Source organism: Sparus aurata, chromosome 7 (genome assembly GCF_900880675.1).
Source record: "Sparus aurata chromosome 7, fSpaAur1.1, whole genome shotgun sequence".
NCBI classification, from domain to species: Eukaryota; Metazoa; Chordata; class Actinopteri; order Spariformes; family Sparidae; genus Sparus; species Sparus aurata.
In genome coordinates, this window is record NC_044193.1 from 34,051,234 (window position 1) to 34,067,543 (window position 16,310).

A 16,310-nucleotide genomic window follows, 5' to 3' on the forward strand; every position below is an offset into this window, starting at 1 on the left:
ATAGAACACCTTTGGGATGAATTACAGTGGAAACTGAGAGCCAGGCCTTCCCATCCAACATCAGTGTGTGACCTCACAAATGTAGAATGGTCAAAAATTCCCATGAACACACTCCTAAACCTTGTGGAAAGCCTTCCTAGAAGAGTTGAAGCTGTTATAGCTGCAAAGGGTGGACCAACATCATATTAAACCCTATGGATTAAGAATGGGATGTCACTTTAGTTCATTTGCAAGGCAAGGCAGGTGAGCGAATACTTTTGGCAATATAGTGTATGTTTCATACAGCAGTAGTCTATCATAGCTAGCTAGCTTATGTTAGCTACAAGCTGACGATGCATGATGATGGGCTTATACAAACGAAAGCAACATAAGGAGCTAATATTAGTTACGTTGACTACATAATACAGAGTAATAATACATTTCCCTAGCCAAAACAAACAGCTCATTACCTGTCCAACAGAGACACAGCTACCATGGTGTCCGTGTTCAGGCCTTCGACTCCATCAGTTTTCTCCATATTTGAACAGTCAATCCAATGTTGACTCTTATTTCACTTCTTGAGCTATCCAACTATTTATTTGTAGCCTTCTCCAGCTCAGTCTTTCTTTTCTTGCTCTGTTTGGCAGTACAAGCTGCTGTTGGTATAGCTGATAGTGTGTCTGTACTTTCTCTGCCATTCTTGTCTGTAAACAATGAGCTCACTCCACCACAGTTTCAGCAGTGCATGAATAGACTCCGGTCATGCGCAATGACTGATGGGCGGAGTCAGTGTAGGGTAGGCAGGTCAGGAAAGATTGATAGACAGGGTGGCTGTCCAGACAATATCTTTGGGCTGCTAAAATTGATTGGATGAAGTCACTCTGGATGAAGTTCATATAGCCCTGTCGCTGCCACAGACTATGGATTTTTTCCCTTTTTTTCCCAAGCGTTTTATAGTTTTGATTGTTGGCTGGATGTTAAGAGATTTAACAAATACAATAAAAAAGCTTCTGAACAGAATTACCAACCCCAGCTTTAAAAAATGGTTCTTTAAATATTCCATTGTTTGTTAACAGTGAAATAATTATTAACTTGAGTTTTATTCACAATACATGTACCATTTATTAATGATGGTTATTGCGTTATTGTGTGGGGTTGTGTGTGTGTGTTTGCATGTGTATTTACTGTCTGCACACTCAGACCCAAACCCTTTTAATGAAACCTGACCACTTTGCGCAAAGACAGGCACTTTAGCAGAGAGTCTGCACCGGCTCTCTAACACTGTTTAGGAGGCTGTTAGCAGATTGTTGATGCTGTTTTGCTGTCTTAATGTCCATTCCCAAACAAAGCAGTGTGAAAATAAATCAATTAAAGCAATATAGCAAGTGAACAGTCTGTCCACTTGGCATTAGCCTGTACACATTGTGTAAACGCTCATACACACATGTTCCGCTGCAGCAACACACACATAAAATCACAGCATTGATCCTCTCTCATGATGTTTATGAGTGTCTAAAATACCACTTCCGAAGTTAGAGAAAGCTTCAGAGAACAGAAGAGTTAGCTGTGTTGGAGAGAAAAAACTGGATCATTATGTTTGGCACAAGTCAGTAGAACAGCACAGACAGGATGAGAGAAAGACTGACTGTTGAGGAGTAAGAACAAATCAGATACAGTGTTAAAACTGAACTACAATGGAAGCGTCAATAATGCAGAACTTTCTTTCTTTCTTTCTTTCTTTCTTTCTTTCCAAACATCTCTTTTGTGATTGTGTTAAGGTCACAAGACTGGCAGTTTATTACCTCCGCCAAGGAGGTTATGTTTAAGCCTGTCTTTGGTTTGTAGGTTGGTTTGTCAACAGGATTACACAAAATGTACCAAATGAATTTCCACCAAACTTGGATGGAGAAATGCATCTTGGCCCAGAATAGACCCCACTTACTTTTGGTGTGAATCCAGATTAAGGGGATCCAGAATTTTTTTGTTCACTTAGGGTTATGGGTTAGGGTTTATCACTGTATAAAATGTCATATAATTTGATCCCAATTTAGCAGATTCAAATATGTATTATTTGATAATGGATTGGGCTTGATTGAATTAATGGGGTTTGGCGGAGGTATACACTTGACTGAGTGCCATTATAGTTTATTTAGTGTTACTGCACAATTACAGAACAATGAAAATTGTTTTGTCCTCCAAAATAATAAGTATTTTATCAAAAATCATTCAATAAAAAGCTGCAGCCATGCAGGCATTTATGTTCAGATTCATGTTTTTTGTGATACATAATAGTGTCTTTGGTTTTCATGTATCCTATATTCATCATACTTTTGGCACGTTCCCCATTTATCTGTACTTCACCTCAAACAAACATCAGATGCTTCTGTTTGAGGCATTGTGAGGTCTGGATATCGGTGTATGTGTGTGTTCCTGTGAAAAGAGTTTGGATATGGTTTGTTTGTTGGTCCAGTTAAAAGGTACCTGGGTCTGGATGCGGTTGAGGCCTCTGAACCAGAGGATCTGTCCGCGGCGCAGCTCTCTCTCAGCACAGTCGATCTCCTCCTCATCCTCTGCAAGCTCCTCCCCTTCTTCCTCCCCTGGCTCCAGGCCCAGTCCTGCCTCCTTCAGGCAAGGCAGACGCTCTGTTGGTACCGTGGCGATCACCTGGAAGCCAGGTTTGTTATATTGATTGTTATTGTGATTTGACCAGAAGACAGTAGTGTGGTGTTATGGTGAGCAGCTGGGAGCTATTCTGACCATTTTACATGCATGATGGACCGGACAGTAACAGATTATTTCAAATGTCAATCTCAGCACACAATACATCAGAGGGTTTATCTAAGTCAGTGTGAAAATGTTTCCTTAGTTTCACCTCAGAGAAAACTCTAGGCCTGCCAGCCTACACCTGCTCAGTGTGGTTTGACTCAGCAGGCTGAAGAGCTGCTTACCTGCCCCCAGAGCAGCTCTCCAACTCCCACAAACAGACACCAGAGCCACTGCTCTACGTTGAGAGGAGCACAGCTGAAGGGCTTGCCTCCCCACTGCACAATCACGATCTGCAGCAGAAACACAAGGAGGAACATCATTATTGTGTCACAGTGTTGATGGCAAAACCAGAGCTGCTCCTCTCATGCTGCTGCATCAACCACAAGTTACACTGTAAAAAAAAAAAAAACTAATACAAGGACAGTAAACACATTTATCCTCTAGTCCATCACAATTCAAAGTAGGATATACAAGTTGGCATTATGACTGTAATCACTGCTGCATCTAATGAAAGTCAAACAGAAAACATTCAGAAATGTTATGTCTGAGCGTTGACGTAGTGAGTGTAAGGCCGAATCGTATTGCTCGTTAGATCCTTGTGTGGAAACCAGTTGCAATGATTTATCTATCCATCAGGAGTAGCAGTGATGATAGATAATGAAGCATTACTTCAGCATTAAGTCAGCTGTTCTTACTGTTTCATAGACATACAGTATTCAACGTGTGTGAGTGTGATTCCCAAACACAATTAATATTATGCTACAGCTTTTGGTTTTCAACGGTACTGCATGAAAATGAAAGTTTTAATGATAGGGAATTAATGATTTAACAGGAAAGAAAAACTGCGTGTGCAGCACTCGCCCAAGCAGCTAAAATTATCTGCAGTGGTACTAGGACAAATTATTATTGTGCAAGAGCTGTTTTCTTGATTTTAATTAGAGTTATATAAATTTAATTTCACATGCTGATTACTGCTAGACCACGGCCAACAAATATGGATAGAAGCAGAATATTTCATTAGGTAAAACATGTTGTGGATTTTGGAAATGATTACCTCTGTCCTTTTTCAATACATTTTGACTTTAGGAATTTTCACATGCTCTGAAATTATTCGAAAATGTACACAAGTCAAAAGCAATCCTTCCCAAAACAAAACAATGACAAAAACATTTGCTAATTTTTTCATTTTAACATGAATATAAGGGCAGATTTTTTAGCATATTTCATAGCAGTATATTCTCAAGCATAATATAAAAACCTTATTGAGAAATTTTCAGAACAGCTCTGATCAAAATTAGAGAACACTTTCAGATACCTTCCAGTTATTGGTGTTAATCTGGCACCTGGTGACAATTTACTTAATTGTTGGACACACCCTATTTATTTACAAGCTCTCCTAGTTACTTTGCAAGATGGCAGGCCGCTCTAAGGTGACTGAAACCCTGCAACAGCAGGTTGTCCAGATGAAGGCCGAAGGGATGACCCCCTCAGCCATTGCAAGAGAGATTGGGCGTTCCAAGTCTGTAATTTCAAGAATATTGAAACCTTACAGGACACAGGTTAATCTAAGTCCCCCAAAAAGGCTGGTCGTCCACGTAAAACAAGTGCACAAGACGACAGAATTATGTGAAGACTCTCAATAGGGAATCGGTTCAACACTGCAGCTGGAATTGCTCGCCAGTTCAGTGCTGAACAGGGCAAGGATCTGTCTCGGCACACAGTGTCTCGCCGTTTAAGACAATTTGGACTGAAAGCCAACTCAGCAGTGACTAAACCTCTCATCAGCCGAAAGAATAAAAAGGCTAGACTTTTCTTTGCTTAGGAGCATGTTGTGTGGACAGAGGAGAGCTGGTCCAGAGTGCACTTCAGTTATGAGAGTAAGTTCAATTTATTTGGGTCTGATAGGAACCATTATGTTCGGCGTCGAATTGTGGAAAGACTGAACCCAAAGTGTGTAAAGAAGTCAGTCAAATTTGGAGGAGGAAGTGTCATGCAATTGTCTCCCAATCAGCCCCTAATTTTCATGCAAGACAATGCCCCCTGTCACACTGCAAAATGGGTTAAGCAGTTCCTTGAAGCTAAGAATATTGAAACAATGAAATGGCCAGCCCAGAGTCCAGATCTAAACCCCATAGAGAATCTCTGGAAAATCCTTGGCGACAAAGTAATGGCAAAGAAACCCAATACAGTTACAGAACTGTGGAAGAGACTGCAAGAAGAATGGACCGAGATCAAACCAGAGCAGTTTGAGAAACTAGTGATGTCCTGTGGGTGCAGACGTGCTTAAGTTATTCAAAGCAAGGGCTACACTACACCTCTACACTTCCAATGAATTTTTGAATCCTATAGCCCTTAAAAAACATTGTTTAAATCTTCACTTCTGACACAGTGGTAACTGTTCTGTAATTCTCTAAGTATTATTTAATTGTTCTCTAATTTTGATCTCCAGTGTTGATATATATATATATATATATATATATATATATATATATATATATATATATATATATATATATATATACATATATATATATATATATATATATATATATATATATATATATATATATATATAAATATATACTATACTTTGCAGTACTGACGAAAAACAATATTTTAATTATTTGGTTTGAAAAAGTATTATTTAATTGTTCTCTAATTGTTCTCTAATTGTGACCTCCAGTGTTTATATATATATATATATATATATATATATATATATATATATATATATATATATATATATATATATATATACATACATACACACACCATACTATACTATACTATACTATACTATGCAGTACTGACGAAAAAGTATTTTAAGTATTTGGTTTGAATATTTCACTGGGTGCAGGTGGTTACAAGACATGTGACCTATTATGCACAGGTGATACATTTTCAGCAGAAGTTATTGCCATTGCACTCTATAATTTTTTCTAGTAATTCATCAGAAATTTGTCACACAGTGGCTGCAGGAGCTGCAATCAGGTTATAAACGTGTGTTCACAAACATCCTCTCCATTTCTTGGTAGGGGACAGAGGCCAACACATTATTAGCATTACAGTGCATCTCTTTGTTCTTATTTAATGGACATCCCAACAGGTCTCCCAGTCCCCCACACTCATCTGGCAGCTGCAGGGTTGTTGAATTAACTAGAGAATTTTGTCCCGCTTTTTTGTCAGCATGCGTCCATAGCCACAAATAGCACAGGCAAATCTCAAGAGCGAGAGTCGCCTCTCTAAACTACGATCAAACTGTGTAAACCTGCCTGCGCTGATAATACATGAAGCAAGAATCTCTTACTACACTGCCTATACATGTTATGCCTCGATTTGGACATTAGTTGTTCTTTGCCTGTTTATCTCTCGTCCCCTCTTTCCTTGTCCCCCATTCCTGCTCGTTTGGTTTCACCCACTTCTTGATTGCCAGTCTCCTCCCTGATCTGTTTCACCTGGTGGTAGTGTGTTTGTGTATTTAACGACTTCGCCGTTGCCTTCTCCTTGTCGGATTTGTCTACCTTCGCTTACTGATCACCTGTGTACCAACCTCTCTGCCTGCATGATCCCTGCCTGACTCGTCTGCCCTCGCTGAATGATCGCCCGTGTACCGACTTCTTTGCCTGCCTGCTCCCTGTCTGGTGTGTTTGCCTCGCTGACTGAACTTCTGTGTAACAAACCGAATTCCCCAAGTAAAGAACATTGCCTTGCCCTATCCCGAGTCTTGGTGTCGCAATTCCAAAAATGAACTAGTTCATAGTTATTTTTTTTTCAATATGTTGCTGCGAGTGCGAGCTATTATTTTTCAAAATTATTGCCACAGCCCATATAGAACCACAGACAGCAATTATTTTATCAGTTTTAACACTGAAACTGCAGGTCTCTAACAATATACTGCAAAACCAGGTTGTCCAGCTGTGGCTGACAACGGAGCCACTACTGTACGCCGGTAATGCTATTTGGGTGGTAGAGGATCTGTTTTGGCTCGCTGTTGCAGTGTCTTTTGGCACATCCTTTCGCACATACCTTGAAAGGATCACCGGGCACTTTAGTACAATGTGCAGTTTCAGGTTTGCTGTTGACGTTGATGTACGGAGTTGTTTCTTGAAACCCGGCGGGCAAAGTTTACACAAAAAGGTCAGATTTTTCCCACCTGGATCATCACTGACCTTTTCATAAAATTGTTTTAAGTAATCATACGAAGATGCCGTATTAATGGTGGAGGCAGAGTCTGAGGTAGTGCTGCTGCCTTCATTTGTTTTTGTCTCCATACTTAGCATGTTGATGCACATGCGGCGTTGCGACTCTGTGGTGGCTGATGTTGCCAGATTGGGTGTTTTTTCCGTTACATATTAAGGCCTGTTTACGGCATGTTTTAGCTGGGTTTTCACCTGGAAGGCTCAATGGAAATCTGGCACTCTCTTGAATTAAGTAAAACTGTGAAAGAGCGTCGTTCATAAATGCCAGAAAGAACGCACTCACAATAACGTTCATCAGGATGAAAAATACAGTACGTTCAGTTCACGTTCGCCCACAATATGAATGAGTTCATGAACGATCGTTAACTGAATGTGTTCAGGTACAACACTGCTGTAATATACTACAAGGAACATTTATCATCCATTACTTAAAATAGAGGAAGTTCATGAACTGTAAGTCCCCACCATTTTATTTATGTACATTTTGTCTAGCGGAAAGAAGCTGTGAAACTGATTCTGGTGAGTGAAAAGAAATTGTATGATCCAGTTTTTCGGCATAGTGTGATGAGGGTTAGTTGAAATATTTAATCTTGTCTAGATACTTTTTGTGTAAACTCTTGTGAAACTGTTGAAGCTGAGTGGTGATCAGTGAGTTATGAGCCAACTCAGCTGTGGTGAATAAGCTTGATTGTAGGGCAGAGCTAAGTCTGCATGAGGTAAATTTAGCACATATTGGACTAGTCACTACAGCATCAGCTGCAGTGTCAGGACAGTCAAACGAAGACTGTCGAACAAAGAATTAACTCACTGTCCACCACCCATCGCAGCCATGAATCTGACCCAATCCCAGTAAGGACATCAAACCGGAAAAGATTTCACCTGAGACCCATTGCATGAGGCTGTAATGAAGCCAATCTCTGTTACCCAACATTCTCCACCAGTACTGAACTTGACATACTAGGGGGGCTATGGAACTGCCAGACTGCAGTCAAGAAGGCAGACACCATTTCAGTCTATGCCTCCCTGCAGACTCTTCACTTCCTGGCCCTTACGGAGACCTGGATCACCAAAGAAAACACCGCCCATCCGCTTGCCCTCTCAACTGCCTACTCATTCTCTCACTCCCCGAGTAAAACCAGTTGAGGAGGAGGAACTGGCCTCCTCATCACAACCATGTGGTCCTACCAGGTCCGTCCCCTGGATCACCTACCCAGATCTGCACTTGAATTCCACGCTGTTTCTGTCACCCTCTCGTTCAAGCGCAACACAGTGATGATCCATCGCCCTCCGGTCCTCTCCATGACCTCTTTAATGACATTGATGCCCTCCTAAGGTGCTCCCCTGACGATGGCACACCACTCGTTGTGCTGGGTGATTTCAACATCCACCCAGAAGCTGCACTCATCTGAATTCATTGACTTCTTCCCCACATTTGACCTCACACTCTCCCCCTCTCAACCCACCCATCGAGCCAGGAACCAACTACACCTTGTCTTCACAAGGTCCTGTATTACAGTCCTCATTCTCCTCGACCTGTGTACTGCATTTGACACCGTAAACCACCAAATCCTCCTCTCCACTCTAGCTGAACTTAGCATTGCTGACTCTGCACTAACCTGGTTCACTTCGCACATGACAAATCGCACCTTTCAATTCCCATGGAATGGCTTCTTGTCCTAACCCTTCAGTCTGGAATCTGGTGTCCCTCAAGACTCAGTATTAGGACTACTTATGTTTTGACTATACACTAGATCACTCGGCTCTGCAATCACATCACTTGGATTCTCTTACTACTGTTATGCAGACGACACCCAACTGTTCCTCTCTTTGCACATCACCTCAAGCTCAATCTTCATAAAAATGAACTCCTCCTCATCCCAGGGAAAGACTGCCCCTGCATGGATCTGCCAGTCACTGTCGAGGACATCACAGTATTGCCTCGCAAACTGCAAGGAACCTAGTCCTCCACGACGAGTTATCCTGCACTCCCAACATCCCTATTTGGGCCCGATCCTGCAGATTTTCCCTCTACAACATCCGCAGGATCCGGTCTTTCCTCACTAATGATGCAACACAATTTCTGATCCAAGCACTGGTCATCTCCCGCCTGGACTACTGCAACAGGCTCTTGACTAGACTTCCAGCCTCTGCGACAAAACCGTTGCAGTGTATCCAGAACACTGCAGCGCGCCTTGTTTTCAATCTACCCAAATTCTCCCATGTGACCCCCCTCCTTCTGGGACCTCCACTGGCTTCCTGTTGTGGCCAGCATCTGATTCAAGACGATGGTGATGGCCTTCAAGGCCATCAAGAGAACTGCACTCATCTACCTGCAAACACTGCTCAGACCACATGCCCCAGCGTGAGCAAACAAAGGTCGCTCAGCAAAGTCACGACTCTCCTCTGTTCTGGCGCCTCAGTGATGGGGGGAGAAATGCTTCACTTGATGACAGGTGTCGGGGTGATGACATGCAGCAAGAGACTACGGGTCAGGCTTGAACCCTGGGCCTCTGTAGGGTGTCTGTTCATGGATCGCTCTACCAACTGAGCTACTGGGGTGCATCGCTGAGAGCACAGAAAGACCACCATTGACTGATTTCATGTGCATATAGACATTAAATAAGCACACAGTCTTCATTTTCATGCCTGATCAAACTGAATAAACAAATGGTCCATTTAAAAATAATATATATATAGTATATTCTCAAATTATAAATATTGATGCATTAATGTGTTCTTAACTTTAGGGCTGCAGCACTTAAAGGATGAACTAATTTTAACTCTCTGGGGTCCAGGGTGTAATTTGCAGTTTTTCACTACTTTTGATTTTACCTTTATATTTCACCTTAAAAAACATACCTTGCCTTGTTTGGTGTCATTTTTTGTCAGCACAACCTCACATTGTGTGACTATACAGTATACTGTATTAACACATTGGACCAAAAATCACACAAAAAACATAAAGTCTGAGTAGGAAAAAGTTAGATTTCTTAATGTGAAAACCACAAACATGTTTAACGAACCATTTTTATAACTTAGAATGCAAACATAAAATTGTTGTTTACTAAATTTGTACATACCTTTTTGAAATGTGCAAAGTTCTAAACAACTATTTACATTAAAATGTAGGCAATGCCTCAGGCACCGTGTCTCCCTCAGCTTCTTCCAGCACAAAGAAGAGCTGCACTGGCTGCTCCACATTCAGTAGTCACCTCATTGTTTTGATACACAATACAAAAAAACGACTACCTACACACTAAACACACTACAATACACACAGTACTACACACTAACTATACACTCAAAACACATTAAATGTCACAAATCTCTCAGATCCCAAAAATTGCCATCGCTATCGCTAAAGCTAATACTAATGCTGTCTATTCTTCACCACAATCACTGCAGGCTGAATATCTCCTTTTCCTCAGCAACCAATTGCAAGCACTTTCTGCTTGCGAGCACTTCTCTCAGAACAGCCCGTTTTTACCATTTCTTCCCGCACCAAACGCGCACCAAACGTGACGACAATATTCAGGAAAAAGCATGGCGTAAATTATTTATCGAAAGTCTGTTTTTACTTGGCCTATCAACACAATTTACAAAAACTGGGATACAGTTTGATTCCCTCTTTTGACGGCAGTTGTAAAAGAAACTCATTAAGACTGCATCTTGCTGCTACGTCATCTTAAATCGGTCATGTGATTTGGATCCACCGGCACGTCCATCGTCTTCAGAGGGTTAATAACTGTATATACTGCTGGATGGCTTAACCTATAACCTAAATCTGGAGGTTGATAGATTGTTATGTGAGAGCAGGTTGTTGGATAAGCTGTCATCACTGCTGGTGCAGGAGTCCTACCCCCTGCAGGTCACTTTCACAGAACTGGGCAGCTCCTTCAGCGATAGATTGATACACCTCAGGTGTGTGAATGAGAGGTATCACAGATCCTTCCTTCCTGCTGCTGTCAGACTGTACAACCAGTACTGCTACCAAAAGACCTCAATCTGCACTCTGCACTGTACCATATGACTATACAAAACTCTTTTCTGGTCAATTTTTTTAATACCCATATTAATTATTTGTATTTGTAAATAGAAAATCACTGCTGTTAATTTGTACAATATCATGTTTACATGTATATACAAGTCTATTCTATTTCATACCTTTTTAATTACATTGTTTATTGTTTTTTTTGTTTTTTTTGCTCTTGTTGTTTGTAATATTCTGTCCTTTGGCTGCTGTGGTAAATAAATGTCCCTGTCTGTGGGACAATAGAGGAATACTGATTCTGATTCTGATACTGATTATAGAATTGCAAAGAATCACACTTACAATATGATGAATTCTTCAGTTCCAATGATTTCTACAGCTCTCATGTTTCTGTAACGGAATGAGCTGAACAAAAACTACTTTGTCACGAAAACATTCATGAAATTTGAATAAACAATTAATTTATTATACGTCTTCTGAAAATGTGACCAAATTTGCTCAATCAAAATATACATACAGCAACTTTAAAGATTAGTTCTGGTGAATATAGAAGGTTGCGTGAATCAAATGTTCTGTGTAGCATGGCCTCTTAACTTCTTCTGAGTGATTATGGTTGATAACAGCTTGTGACTTTTCTGGGCCCCCAAACAATATTAAGGAACTCAGCATTGATCTGAAAGATCTCATTGTTAATTTGAACAAGTCAGGAAATCACTTGGAGCCATTTCAAAGCAGTTACAGGTCCCAAGATCAACTGTACAAACAACTGTTTGTAAGTATAAAGTGCATGGCACAGTTGTGTCACTGCCACCATCAGAAAACACAAACTATCACCTGCTACTGAGAGAAAACTGTTCAGGATGTCAAGAGTCAACCAAAAACCACCAAAAAGCAGGTCTGCGGTGAATTAGAAGCTGGAAGACAGCTGTCAGTGTCCACAGTCAAGTGTGTTTTACATCAACATGAGCTGAGAGGCTGCCGTACAAGAAAGAAGCCTTTGCTCCAGACAGGGCTGCTGATCACATGGACAAAGAAAAAGCTTTCAGAAACTCTGTGGTCAGATGAAACAAAAATGCTATTTATTGGCCATAATGAGGACAGATGATATACAGATTGTAAAGCCCATTGAGGCAATGTGATCATGATTTTGGGCTATATAAATAACATTTATTTGACTTGATTTGAATGAGCAGCAATATGTTTTGAGGAGAGGAGGTGAGGCCTTTAGCCCCAAAAACACCAAAGCTACTGTCAGGCAGGCTGGTAGTATTATGCAGTGGGGCTGTTGTGCTGTCGGTGGATCTGCTGCTCTAAATACAGTCAATGGAATAATGAAGGAGGATTATCTCCAAATTCTTTAGGAAAACCTGAAAATCAGCAGAAGATTGGCTCTTGGGTGCAGTTGACATCAGGACGATGACTCCACATACATATCAAAAATTGTAAAGGAATATTTAAATCAGGCTAGAATTGAGGTTTGGAATGGTCTTCCCAAAGACACAAGCCCTACCAGGAAGCTATCACAATTAAGTTAAACTTCACTGATTCTGTCAAGAGGAGTGGTTAAAAATTCATCCTGAGGACTACCAGAATCTTGTGGATGGCTACCAAAAGCACCTAATTGAGGTGAAAATGACCAAAAGTAATATTAGAATTACTGTATGTATATTTGTGATCCAGCAGATTTGATGACCTATAATAAATTCAATGCCTGAACCAAAATTCATGAATGTTTTTTTTTTGTGACAATGTTGTCACGATGCTGCTGTGACAGCCGGGTTGTGGCTGACGTAATAAGGGTTTTGCGCATGATGTAATAATGGTATAACTTATTACATTAAGAGCCTTATTGATACCGCTCATAATGTAATAATAGCTCTTATAGTGAGAAAAGTGTTGCGTTATCATCATTTTACCTCTGTGTGACTATACTTAACACACTTTAGTATCAATTGATCAGTCTAGAAGTTGGAAAGTTAGTTAGATTAGTTTGCAACTAAAGTCCGCAAAGTAGTGAGAAGATGAGTCTATGTTTGGCATAATTAGCGTTAATGCTCACAACATCTGTATATCTGTAGTCTCATTTAGCCATATTTTAAAGACACGTAAATGCTTTTATCTTCAAAGGTGAGGTATTAACTGATATATTTTATGTTGTAGAACAAAATGTGAAAATCTCTTGTGTTAGCCATAGACCTTATTTCAGGCGTTTAACTGAATTTCGAATGACCCATTTCAGAATCACATTTCTGAGTAGAGGCGTGCAAAAAGCCAATAGAAATTGGAGAATAAATTGAGAAAATGGAGAATTTGGTTTTTATTATTGCAGAAATTAAGATCCATAGCAAACACATGTTTCATAAGTCACACATTTTGATCAGAAAGATAATCTTTACAAAATAATTTGTTGCAAAACGCCAGAAGTAAAGCTATTCTTAGCTTATAAGCTAATAATTACATTGCCACCCCATGACTGTGACTATACTTAACACACTTTAGTATCAATTGATAGTCTAGAAGTTGGAAAGTTATGCTGCTTGTAACATGTTTTTAACGTAAGTAGTAGGAAAATAATGTTTAAAAGCCTTTATGAAATTGGCATTAAAGACCAACAATAAAAAACGGCACCATTTTGACTGGAAGGCCTTCGTCAGGTTGTATGGAAGGAAAGAGTGTTCAATTACTTATTTGAAAAGAACAATTTTAAATGTATTTTTATTGCAGAAGTTATTATTAGTTATTGTAGCAAAGAAAATGCTCTTTTAAACTACATGAACTACAGTCCCCCTCCTTCTTCCCCAATCCAACCTCTTATCCTGCCAGCTTTTGAGTTGGTTACTGTAGCGCCACCTATGTACAAATCATAGTCAAAAGAAAAACAGACCTCTGCCCATAAGTGCATTCTAGTTGTTAGTGTGTGCAGTTGTGGCCTTTATACCGTGGGTTTGACCTATGGAGGATGATGCGTTAAACAATTCGGTTTATCTTCCTTTTTATGAGGCCTGCCACTCATTGGGAGCGGAGGTACAGTATATGGCACCTAAGTTGGCTGATGCTCCACCATGTTTGCAGAAATGTGTGATCTTGCTGACAGACAAACAGAGGTGAAAGCGTTTCCTTCCACCCCTGCAGGGATGGCAGAAGTAAAAATTACGATAATGCAACACTTTTCTCACTATATGAGTTATTATTACATTATGAGCTGTTATTACATTATGGGCGATATCAATAAGGCTCTTAATGTAATACGTTTTTCATTAATACATTATGCGCAAAGCCCTTATTACGTTGTGCGTCTGTGATTTTATTACATTATGAGCCAATTACTACATTATGAACTTTTACATTGAAATTATTACATTATTAGCCATTATTGCGTTATTCGCCATTATTACATTATAAGTTGCTACACACCTGTGCTTCATCACCTCATCACCGGCCAACTGCTTAACCCCGGTCTCCCCACTGCTCTGGCGCCAGATTATTCCATAACCAACGGTGATCATAGTGTCCTAACCTAACTCCTATTATACAACTACACGTTCTGTGTTTTTTGGCTTCCGCACTAATGCTCGCCTGTCTGGCTCTCCTTACAGAAACCTCGGCTTCACTCCACCCTGTTGCCTGACTGCTTGCCTGCCTGTCAGCCGGCCTTCCTGCGCTCCTGTCTGCCAGCCAGCCCATATGCTTGCCTACATGCCTGCCGGTCTGGACCCCGCACCTGTCTATCTCCTGAGCAGTACCACGAAAATAAAACCTTTTCAACTTGCAAGCTCAGTCTCTGATCTCTGCATTTGGGTACACAAGACTCACTTGTAACAAATGTAGTGTGTTAACCAGTACTCTGTTATGTAGGTAATACAGCAAAAGTTGTTTTATAATGTGGTGTTAACTTTAATGCCTTAAAATGGGATAAAGTTAATGGACATGATAAATGGGTATAATAAAAGCAGACCACAATCCAACTGCATCCTTAAACTTGGATCCCTGGAATACCAGGCTCCTATAGGCTTACTTGCCCCAGAGGATGTAGACATAATTTTATATGCAACATGATCATTTACAACAGGAACAAGGCTCATCAGAGTGACACTACCATCTTGACACCAAACTGCACTGGTCATAAATCTCACTGTGAGTATGATACACTGTATCATATACAGTAATCATTACTTTGTGCAGGGAAGAGAGATTTATCTTTCTTGTTTTTTCTCTCTTTTACCTCTGTCAAGCTGTCTCCAGTCTACAGCTCTGTCATCTTGTCGTTTCCCAATTCCTCTCAACTGTCTCTGACACTCTCCGCCTCCTGATCATTACCATCGCCCTCAAGCTCTCTGACTTCTCTCATTTCTCTTCAGAGAACTGAAAAGATTTGGAAAATATTCCTCCTCCCTCACTCCATCTCTCACTCTGTCTTTGTTTGCTTCTCTGTGCTTTTGTAAACTTACAATCCCAGCTCAGTGAATGTCTTCTGTATTGACTGTGAGTTCATTCGACAAACGGTGTTTCTGAGGGTACTTATATTGGAATCCTAAATCTAGTCATGTATTTGGGGGAAAATTGGGTTATACAGTGAAAGACAATGGCAGGCAAAATCTCTCCACTTCATGAAAATGTAAACCATAGTGTCTTTTCTAACTATTATTCTATAATGAGTATACTATCTATATTATATACAAAAATCTATAAACCAACCAACCAAATAAGCCAACTTAAATCTTAAATGATATCCCATGGTAGGGCATGAATGAATGCCTTGATCATTTTGGTGAGTAAAGCAGTCAGTCAAGACATTTATTGACTTGATTTGTGATTTACAAAAGGAAAGTCCAGGTTTCATTACTTTTCTGCCACAAGCACAAGCACCTCATTTGTATCTACACAAACATTTATAAGTTAATTTCACTGATAGAGTACGTTTTTTGAACAGACACTACAAACAGACTTTTTCAGAAGCATGTCATTGCACATAGAAGTCATCTCCTAAAGAAATCTGGTCCAGTGTCTGAACCTAACATTCTACAACTGAGCATTAGAGAGGCTCCATCAGGTTCAGTTAAATACAACTAATTTATAACAAGATACCGCAAAGTCTCCGGTTTGATTTCAGTCGGGGACCTATGTTGCATGTAATCGTGTTCTGTCTTTCCTTTTCCTCTACATATCTTTACTGTCACTATCAAATAAAGAGGCAAGCTATAAAACAAAATCTAAAGCCTGTATTTAAAAAAACAAAACAAAAACAAACAAACAGAAAACATTATAATAATATTACATTGTATTTCTATAGCACTTTTTTGAATACTCAAAGACACTTAACAAGAACAACAACAAAACAAAACATAGAGAACAATAAAAAGATTAAATGGGTTAAC

General features: G+C 40.0%; 1 protein-coding gene across 5 annotated transcripts in view; it reads right to left on the reverse strand.

The window, feature by feature from the left end:
• atp2b3b (ATPase plasma membrane Ca2+ transporting 3b) overlaps window positions 1–16,310 on the reverse strand; it is a 117,685-nt gene that overhangs the window by 19,902 nt on the left and 81,473 nt on the right. For all 5 annotated transcript variants that reach the window (XM_030423454.1, XM_030423452.1, XM_030423450.1 and 2 more), the window contains 2 exons: window positions 2,928–3,035; window positions 2,461–2,643 (listed from right to left, as the gene is read on the reverse strand). In XM_030423454.1, coding sequence (XP_030279314.1) covers window positions 2,461–2,643; window positions 2,928–3,035 — 291 coding nt within the window. The remainder of the gene's footprint in view (window positions 1–2,460; window positions 2,644–2,927; window positions 3,036–16,310) is intronic.